The 10,657-nt window shown below is 39.0% G+C and overlaps 1 protein-coding gene across 1 annotated transcript in view; it reads left to right on the top strand.

Moving 5' to 3' along the window:
- The first annotated feature begins 686 nt into the window (after nucleotides 1–686).
- Nucleotides 687–10,657, top strand: part of LOC143275086 (E3 ubiquitin-protein ligase RNF10-like) — a 30,576-nt gene continuing 20,605 nt past the window's right edge. Inside the window, exons 1-8 of the mRNA XM_076579154.1 lie at nucleotides 687–1,077; nucleotides 2,680–2,855; nucleotides 6,476–6,654; nucleotides 7,610–7,700; nucleotides 8,480–8,537; nucleotides 9,283–9,409; nucleotides 9,766–9,905; nucleotides 10,487–10,599. Coding sequence (XP_076435269.1) covers nucleotides 981–1,077; nucleotides 2,680–2,855; nucleotides 6,476–6,654; nucleotides 7,610–7,700; nucleotides 8,480–8,537; nucleotides 9,283–9,409; nucleotides 9,766–9,905; nucleotides 10,487–10,599 — 981 coding nt within the window. The 5' untranslated portion in view covers nucleotides 687–980. The remainder of the gene's footprint in view (nucleotides 1,078–2,679; nucleotides 2,856–6,475; nucleotides 6,655–7,609; nucleotides 7,701–8,479; nucleotides 8,538–9,282; nucleotides 9,410–9,765; nucleotides 9,906–10,486; nucleotides 10,600–10,657) is intronic.

The following is a 10,657-nucleotide window of genomic DNA, read 5'->3' as shown; positions in this document are numbered from 1 at the left end:
TCTAACATTATTAACCCTTTCACTGCCAAGCTTGCATTTATGTAGCAGCTAGGTGACCAGATCATGGGCCTGTGATCCATTAACCAACTGCTCTTTATGCTCGGTGGTAGAATAGGCCTTATTTTCTACACATCACAGGGGGAATCCCCAGCTATTTTTTGACACCTTATTTTCTGAGTTTATAGCACAAGGGAATTTTGCACTCAAAATTGACTGGCAGTGAAAGGATTAACTGGATTGTTTACAGTTTATTCTGTTTGCACTGTTAAAAACACATATATGCAGTTATGAATTTGTTTTTGTTTGTTGTTGTTGTTGTTGTTTTCTTTTTTCCTTTTCTACTTAATTCTCCCTCCTTTTTTTTCTTTCTTTTTTTCTTCCTTTTTTTCACAATTATTGTTGTTGTTTTCCCAACATGTTGACCATGTTTTTTTGTTTTTGTTTTGTTTTGTTTTGTTTTTTGTTTTTTTCATCTATGTGTTCCTTTGTTTCCGTTTAACTAGGTTTCATGTGTTTGTCTGATCGCTTGAATTACAATTAATCAGTTTGAATTACGTTACATTGAATACGGGCTTTATATGATTTTAGTTTATTATCTTAGTCACATTGTCCGTGTGCCTGTTCTTTGCCGGTGAAGAATTTGTTTGTTTCGAAAATACATCCGGGAACTTGCACTGTGGCTATCTTTGTCTTCTGTCGCCATATTTGAGCGATAGGAGCGGTCTGAAGATCGCTCGAGGTGTCGAAAAAGCGTTCAGAAGAGCGCCAGGGGAATATATCCCCAATTGTGTTTACCTCTTGTGTTTTAGCTTTCTTTCTGTTTTCTTTACTATTGTTTCTGAACAAATATTGTTGATATTTTTATCTTTTTTTCTCCGTTGAACATGGCTTTCTGAAAATGATGTCGCCAGTCCGTGTCAGTGTGTCTGCTTCGCAGCAAGAAGCGATTTCGCTGTCTTTTGCAATTTTATTTGGTGTTTATGTTGGAGGACAGTGTCTTGGTTATGGAGAAAAAAGGAGCACCTCGTCAGTCGTCGAATTTAGCAAAGCCAAACGCTGCCTTTGAACGCAAGAGCGGTTGGTATCTTTTTGTCCTTGACCTTTCTACTTAGCACTTGCAGCTGTCGAAATGACATGATGTTCAGGTGTGAGGACTCAAAAACAAAACAAAAAGTGTTACCCCTCATCTAGAATCGTTCGAAGACATTATATACACATAAGGCAAAGCACAGCAGTAATTTAACCTTAAGTTTTAGTTTTGATGAACTGTAAAAGAAGATAGCGCTTACTTTCCATTTCCCCCGCCACCCGAAACAGACTTGCCCGTTGCCGAGAGACACTTTAAACTTTAGTTGTGCCTGGAATATTACTCAGGATTTATAACAGGATTATGTGTTCCTTTGGCGGTTTCAGACACGCAAACTGCGCTTACAGTCTACAGAATCTTCACAGTGATGAAGGCGGTAGTCAAGGGAAAGAAGAACATCATTTTAGCAGCACTTAGTATTGTCGTATAACGTATGCATGTAAGCTTAACAAACTGCCCAAATTACTATGTTATGCTATACCTGTATGACACTTGTGTCTGCTATACTTGGTGTTCTGTTACTGTTAGTGTACTACTTTACAAGTGGTACTTTATTATTTCAGTATTATTAATTAAAAAAACTGGTAAGGAGTATGTATCGAGTGTGCAGTCAAATCACAGAATGTTCCCCCACTCCCTCCTCAATCTGTCCCCTCACTTTTTCCATTGTACTATACCATACATATGAACTATTCTTGAGCACTAGCCTATGGCTGCAATAGCATACAAAAAATATGCCACACTGACACTGATTCAGCTGGGATGGTTTCTCATGTAATAGCAATAAACAGTGGAAAAGATTAAACATTTCCTCTCGGTACCCCCACACTTTTCATGTTTTCATCTTGGAGGCTGTACACAAAGGCCACACTGGACTGAATAGTTTTAAAAATACTTGCAGTGACAATTCCGGTTTTTGTCCAAAGGACTCAGGAGAGTGGTAAGTACTTGAAGGTCTCATGTGCCCTTGCTGGAAAACAGATCTTCAGATTGGGACCCCTGTACACAGAATAAAATTGACCAAGCTGAGCCTAGAGGCAGCCAGAAGAATAATGGGAAACACATATTCATGATATTGTGTTCAACTTCAAGCACAGCAGTAACACCTCAGCTGTCATTATAGTAACAAGTGTCAGCACCATTCTCGAAACGTAGAATGATAGACTGATCAGTGCTGGGAAGTCAACAGCAAAACTAGACTCGTTATCCATTGCAATTACTGAATAAGTTCACTGCCCTAGCTTCGGTCTTAAACTCCTTCCCCACCACCCCCACCACCGCCTGGCCAACTATAAGGACATGATAAGTTCTCATTAATGACATCCAAAGCCCTGATACAAAAGCTCCTCATTCTTGGCAAGAATGAAATAGCTTACTGAAGAAAATGGGGCACGACTAGTGACTACTCTTAAAACAAACATCACAGAAACTGCACTGACATTATTCAGGGGGGAACAAGTAGTTCATCATTATACATATACACTTGCACAGAATATAAAAATTCAATGACCTTTTAGTTTTATATAAAGGATTGTCAGAATGTAACATTCTCAGTCAGTCACGTTATTAAAGTCAGTGTTTGATTCCACCAGATCCCAGCAGCACTGTGAGATACCATGGTCGCTACAACAGAAGACGAGACAATGGCAGTGGACGAGGGACTCCGTCTGATTTCTCCAGCCGAAAGCCGATCCCTCAGAAAACTCGGTCTGCTTTGGACAAGAGGCCGAGACAAAGAGGCGGTTTTGGTGGTCGACAAAGAGAAGAGGTTTGTTTAAGTTAGAAGCTGGGGAGAGTTTTTTCTTGTTAATGTTTGTTTGTTCATTTGTTATTTTGTGTGACTCATTTTTAAGATTTAATGTTTCCAGTTACTTAAGATTACACTTAATGATGAAATAGTAATTCAGGAGAAAAAAAGTTGCCACTTTGGGCTGAATAAGGGCTTATCTTTTCTGTTATAGATAATTTGCATTTTTCTGGGCAGGGTATTCTATGATACCTTGTTTCATGTTGGCTGTCACGACTCTTGTTTTCAAAATCAGTATAAGTTTATATGTGTTTTTTGTCAGCTGATCAATTTTATATATATTTGTTTTTTGGCTGTGCTGTTCTTTTTTGTATTTTGGGACATGGAAGGTTCTATCATCACCATTAGAGAAAAGAGGGCATTAGAGAAAAGAGAATGGGAGGATACATAGATTTGAAAGATGTCGGAGAGGTATCAGGGTGCAGTTCCAGATATGACATGGTAGCAGAGACGGGCCGAGGCGATTTTGTATTTGATTCTTTGCTCTATATCGGTAACCAGTGCAACTTGTTTATTATTTTTTTTGTTAGTTGTTACAAAAAAAACCAAAACAACTTGCATTCCAGCAGACTTGCATGGGAGTAGTCTAGAGTTAAGCATATGACAAATGGTATTTGTCAATTTCTGACTTTGTCACATTATGAGAAATTGAAATGTTGAAGTTGTCTGTTATTTAGTATGCTAGTCCCTGACACAGTGGCAGTGGCATGCTCAAACATTTGAAACCAATCCCTTTGGGTTTGTCAGCCTGTAATTCTGTCTTGACCTCTTATTATCAGCTGTAGATAGGCAGACAAACAAACATGCCTCATCACTCCTGTCAATCAAAAGTTTGTCCCTTAAAAATCAGTAAAGTGGACAGTGTGTTCCAGATTTTTAATTATCAGTTCACATCCCTGAAAAGAAAAATATGGATTAAAATTTAAATTGCACAGTTTGTCACATGCTTCCCTGTTTAGTAAATGAAATGATTGTTTAAAATTCCTGTGAAGTCAGGTTTTGAAATTTATGTCTTTTCATGTTCCTTGAAAGTGTGCTTTGTCCCTGATCCGAGTGACTTTGGCTCCTGGGGTAGGCATGCCTGTGCTGACATGTTGAGATATCACACCATTGAACTATGAAGTAATTGATCAGTGTGGATTGGGTGCCAGTGTCAGATGATAATCTTGGTAGATGTGGGTCAGGTGGGTAGCCATTTTTAATTAAGTCACACTGTCTGGTCATACTGTTGTAATGCAAGGTCTAAACTTTGAGTTTGATACTTTTTTTTTTTTTTTTTTTTTTTATTTATAAATGCTTTGAAATTGAACTTTAATGATATAAGTTTAAACATTCAGGCGGATATTGATATTTGAATGTATAGTGGTCACACACACACACACACACACACACACACACACACACACACACACACACACACACACAGTGGGTTTATTAAGTTTATTTATTCCAATTAACTCTTTTGAGTCATAGACAAGAAACAAGGAAACATGACAAAAACATGATGACAGCCACAGGGGAAGAGCGAGGCTATTTTAAACAGAAGAAACAAAAGGGGGGATAATACAAATGGGGAAAAAATAAAATGAAATGAAATAAAAGGCCAGATGTAATCATCAGTCTGATACAATGCAGGGTGTTGCAATGGCTTAACAAGGGAAATAACTCCAACCGATTAAAACCACAAGTTGTTGCACAAGAGGGAGCAACCTGACACCTCTGCCTGTGCCAGGTCACCTGTAGTGGCAGTCAACATAGTCATTCCTCTTGCCCTGCTACAAGTTGACAGGTCATTCAGTGGCACTGAAGGCAATCAGTTTTTCACATTACAATCGACACAAACTACTTTGGAATGAAAGTTTGCCTCTTCTTGACACAGTTTGTGCATCCGGTTAATAGAATGAGAGCAGTGTCTTTGTTCACTGCTGTCAGTAGTGTCATTGTTAACAGTATTAGTATTAGAGAACTGGTGTCAAGAGAGGTGTGGAAGAGAGAGGTGCTGAACAGAAGTCAGTGTTTCAGTGAATGTGTGCCACACCAGACATTATTGAATATATCATCGTTGGGAAGTGTGTTTGTGATCATTATCAAAGGACTTTCCTGTGCTGTAGATTGGTCAAGGAAATCATGCTTGCCTATTTGTCATGTTTGGAGGTTTGTAATCCCATCAGGCATCTAGATACTTACGAGAAATGTTGCTCTTTTTTGTATAAATGTACTTCTTTAAATAACATATTTTTTAAGATTGTGTAAAAGCTGTGATGTATCACTGTGTATTTAATTTGAAGTGGATTATGTGCATGATCAAACTGACTCTGCCTTCTTTACTTGAATAATAATGACGGTATTGCTATAGGCGTGTAGCATTATTACTAGTACTCGTTGAATGATTTTCAAAGTGGTCTAGTATTAATGTGTTCTGAAATAAAATGGAATTCATTCTTCATTTGCAGGATTATCTTTTATTGTGTTTTAGACACTTTTTTTAGTATATGGTGGGTCAGTTTTTATTCACTTTTTTGACGGGCACAATAGCCAAATGGTTAAATTGTTGGACTTTAAATTTGAGGGTCCCAGGTTCAAATCACGGTGACAGTGCCTGGTGTGTAAAGGGTGGAGATTTTTATGATCTCCCAGGTCAACATATGTGCAGACCTGCTAGTGCCTGAAGCTCCAAATGTATATGCAAGCAGATGATCAAACACGCACGTTAAAGATCCTGTAATCCATGTCAGTGTTCGGTGGGTTATGGAAACAAGAACATACCCATTATGCACACCCCCAAAAGTGGAGTATGGTTGCTTCCATGGCGAGTTAAAAACGGTCATACACGTAAAAGCCCACTTTTGTATATACAAGTGAACATGGAGTTGCAGCCCACGAACGCAGAAGAAGAAGATTCAGCTTAAAAAAACAACAAAAACAAAGTACATAATGTACAACTTAAACAAAAGAAAAAAAAAAGTATTAAAATAAAAATTAGAAATGATGTAAAAAAAAGTTTTTGAGGTAAGTGTTTCTCCCATTTCTTCAGTAACATCTAACTTTGATTTTGAAACTTTTAGTCTTTTACACATACTTACATAATGTATTGAAATAAGAATGGCAATGAGTAGTCCACCCAGTAGACATGCCCACTCATACACAGATTTTATTGAAAACCTTTTGAACATGCAGAAATGAATTTTTCTTCTTTCTTTGTTTTGTTGTTGTTTCCTTTTTCTCATTTGTTGACTGGTGATATGAAAAAAGTCAGTGCCCTCAGCATGGGTCAGTACTTCATGTATTTAGATAGGTAAGGAGTTGTGACCAGTGTTTCTGCCAAGGTGGCATTGTATTTGTGTGAAATTGGATTACTTCTTGTTCTTGCAAATTGAAACTTTTGATGAAATCTGTCCAAGCAAATGCCACCTTGCCTATTAACAGACCCGTAAAAATACTTATGGCTGATTCAGTCATCACGGTGAAGGTTGAAGAAATGTTCCCACAACTGTAGTATTTAAAATCATCATCTTCTGGGAATAGCAGTTATATTGTTTCCTCCAATAGAATTGACACTTTCAGTGCACATTGTGATGCAGGTAGCGGAGGTTGAGGAAGCTGAAACAGGGTCATCCTTTCAACAGGGGCGTCCCAGGAAAGGGGACGTCAGCCACCTGCTGAATTTCACATTTGCAGGCCGTGAAAACGTGTCCAACCGACCATACCGGCCCAAGTACTGGAAAAAGAACTTTTCAAAAGAACAGTACTTGCAGGCCAAGTGAGTACTTTTGTTCTTTGACTAGCATTTGAGTATCTTATTTGTGTTAAGTTCATAAAAGAATTCAGCACTCATTCATTTGCAGTCATTTAGACACTGTGATCAGGACTTCATGTTTGAGTTAGCAAATCAAATTTTGGACTTTTCTATGATCTGTTTTGTATTTTGTGTTCAGTTGTTGGCAGTGGATTGTTTTGCTTGTTGAAGCTGTACTGAAGTTTGGATCTGTTTTTTCCATGACAGTAAGTCTGGTTATTCTTTAGGTTGTGTATAGAGTATGCTTGATGTTTTAGTCTGTTAACCTTAACCCTTTCACCGCCAGTCAGTTTAGAGTGCAAATTAACCTTGTGCTGGAACCACAGAAAATATGGTGTCTAAGAATAGCTGGGGATTCCCCTGTGATGTGTAGAAAAAATGGCCAATCCTACCACTGAAAATTAAGAGCATTAGGTTAATGCACAAAAGGCCCATTATCTGGTTGCATTTCAATGACATGGGTGCTTTACCTAGCTGGTGCCGAAATGCGACCTTGGCGGTGAAAGGGTTAAGGATGTTTGATGTTTGTGTTCAATGTCAGCAACTATCCTGTGTTAATCTTAGCATGTTGATATGATATGAAGAAACCAAACAGGAAAAGGCAGCCATCAAAGATGTGGAAGATTTGTGTGTTGTGTGTGAGTGAATTTTCACACAAACCTAGGATATGCTTTCTAAGGCCTGGTCAGTGCATTGGGTATATGCAAAGGTTAGGCTCCTGTCCTGTTTTTTTTTTTGTTTTTTTACAATGCAGTAGACACAGAGTTTATGGATCAGTCTGTACACTGTACCTCCTGCTTGAAACAAACTGTATATGTGATGATTTCATTCTGACTGACCTGTTGATCTTGGGCATGTGTGTAACTATCTTTTGATGTTTGCAGCGTGACTGACCTGCTTGTTTTGTGTGTGTGTGCAGCTGTCAGTTTGTGGTGAAGGATTGTGGGGACTACAGTGTACAGGCCTGTGACCCTGATGCTCTAGTCAACTGGGACCTGGTAGAGCAAGTGGTACTGTCTGATTTACACTTGATGGTTGACGTGTGTGCTTGTATTTGTGTCCCTGAATGCTCTGGTTTGTCCTTCAGGACCCAGTGTAAATCTTGTTAATTTTTCATTTGTAAATTGTATGGTGAAGAATTTGAAGTATGTTTATCAATGAGTACTATGTCAGTGTTAGTTTAGAAACCAAAGCAGCACATTCAGTGGTCATAATAATGATTAATCTTACTCCCTTTGTTTATAAAATAACTGTGATCATTTGGTGAAATTAAGTTCACTACGTATAATTTTAAGCCGAGTGTTACTTTTTCCCTTTGATTTAAATGGGTGGAAAATAACTTGGTGACTTGTGATTCAGGAGCAGTTTTTTTGGATATAACATTTTTTGGGGGGTGGGGGAATTGTTATATACAAGAGGTTTTTTTGGGTTTTTTTTAAGAATATTATTCAATGTATGATTAACTATGTGCATGCTTTTTACTGCCAACTAGCATTGAGACGTCAGAACTGAGAAAGGACTGACATGTATACCTTTGCTGAAAGTTTAAAACAAAGAAAGAAAGAAAAAGAAATGATGGTTTGATTACCATCGAACAGAAATAATAATGTTAGTTTTACTTCCAGATAAGTTACTTTGAAAAGGAGAATAAAGTGCATGGGCAGTAAAATGTACGGGTTTTTTTGTTGTTGTTTTTAATAGAATGATGATAATAATAATATCTCTAAATGGAGAAGATAAAAAAAACCCTGAAATATAGAGACTGACAGTGAGTGTGTTGGTGTTGCAGAGGACATTCAGTTTTGGACAGACAACATGTCCCATCTGCTTGCAGCCCCCATTCGCAGGTTAGTTTTTATACCTACTTGTTATGTTGTCAGTCTTCCTACTTTCCTGTTGTGGGCTTGAAATTTCATTTTTCTGTTAGAAATGACTTCAGACTTACTGTCCACAAAATTTCAGATACATGCTTCTGCTCATTTTTGTCGCAATTCTTGAGTAGCACATAACCATGCATTTAGTTCGTTGACTTAAAAAGAAAGAAAGAAAAGAAGAAATGGCTCTTTGTACTGTGTTGTTGTGTGAGTATACAGGCAAGATCATCAAATGTGTTGTGTTGATGTGGTGAAGGCAAGATCACCAAATGTGTTGTGTTGATATGATGAACTCTGTGGCCAGGCAAGATCACAAAAATGTGTTTTGTGGTGTTGATGTGTTAACTGTGTCCAGATAAGATCACCAAATGTGTAATTTGTCCAGGCAAGATCACAAAAATGTTTTATGGTGTTAATGTGATGATCTGTATCCAGGCAAGATCACCAAATGTGTAATGTGGTGTTGATGTGTTAACTGTGTCCAGATAAGATCACCAGATGTGTAATGTGTCCAGGCAAGATCACAAAAATGTTTTGTGGTGTTGATGTGATGATCTGTACCCAGGCAAGATCACCAAATGTGTAATGTGGTGTCGATGTGATCAATTGTATTCAGCCAAGATCACCAAATGTGTAATGTGGTGTTGATGTGATAAATTGTATTCAACCAAGATCACCAAATGTGTAATGTGGTGTTGATGTGATGATCTGTATCCAGGCAAGATCACCAAATGCGGCCATGTGTACTGCTGGGCCTGCATACTGCACTATCTCAGTCTGGATGACAAGAACAGCCGCAGGTGTCCTATCTGCTTTGACGACGTCAGCAAGTCCGATCTACGCAGGTGAGAACCAGAGCACAGCAAAGGGAAAAATTACTGAGGATTGTGCAGGCTGGCTTCAAATTGTTGTATGTTTACAAGCAGCTGAAACGATGTTAGACAGTGAGATCAAAGGGGATACGTGAAAAAGACAGGTAAACATTGATTTTTCAATTGTAAAAACTAAACTTCCTAACTGTCAAGGTGTTACATCATAATTCCTAAGCGTCTGTGAACTACAAGCAGTACACAGTTTGTGTGTAAACGAACAGAGACTGTAGATAAAAACCAAAGTGTGGTGGATTGTGTTGACAGTGTGAAGGTGCACTGTGTTGACAGTGTGAAGGTGTTGACAGTGTGAAGGTGCACTGTGTTGACAGTGTGAAGGTGGTGGAGAAGCAGGAGCACAAGGTGGGGGATGTGATCACCATGCACCTGATGAAGAGAGCCAGGGACAGCACCTATGCCGTGCCCTGCGCCCACTGGGAGGACCGCGAGGGACAGCCGCAACACATCCTTGGTAACTTGCTGCACCTTGTTTTTTTCTCGTTTGTGTGCTTCACATGGTCACCACGCCAAGTCCCCGCTTTTTTTGTTGTTGTGTTTTTTTGTCTCTGAGATGACTTGTTTTGTTCTCTCTCTTTTTTTTGTTTTTTTTTTTGTTTCTAGTGTTGTATTACTCTCTTTTGTCACAGCAGATTTCTCTGTGTGAAATTCGGACCGTTATCCCCAGGATAGCACGTCATTACACTGAGAGCACCACCCATTTTTTGTATTTTTTTCCAGGCTGCAGTTTTTATTTGTTTTCCTATCGAAGTAGATTTTAAAGATAAATTTTACCAGGAACAACCCCCTTTTTTTTTTTTTTTAGCTTCGGTTCTTTTACGTGTGCTAAGTGCATGCTGCTCATGGGACCTTGGTTTATCTTCTATGAATGACAAGTGTCCAGACCATCACTCAAAGTGTAGTGGAGGGGTGAAAATACTGGCGACTGTGCCGGGATTCGAATTGGTGCGCTCAGATTCTCTTGCTTCAAAGGTGGACGTATTACCTCCAGGCCATCACTTCACATTCTCCACGTTTGATTTTGATGTCCACCAGATGAACTGAACACGGAGTATGCCAAGGTGTTGGTGGCGTCGGCATCAGAAATCCACACTGCAGTCATTGAGGAGGAGCGTGAAGCTCTGCTGTTACACCTGGCCTGTGCTGAGGTCAGTCGGCAGAAGGCAACACGGCCACAGTACAAACTGTCAGCCCACTACATACGCA

The sequence above is a fragment of the Babylonia areolata genome, chromosome 29 (genome assembly GCF_041734735.1).
Source record: "Babylonia areolata isolate BAREFJ2019XMU chromosome 29, ASM4173473v1, whole genome shotgun sequence".
In the NCBI taxonomy this organism is placed as follows: Eukaryota; Metazoa; Mollusca; class Gastropoda; order Neogastropoda; family Buccinidae; genus Babylonia; species Babylonia areolata.
The sequence above is the reverse complement of the archived record's forward strand: the minus strand, read 5'-3'. Positions and strand labels throughout refer to the sequence as shown.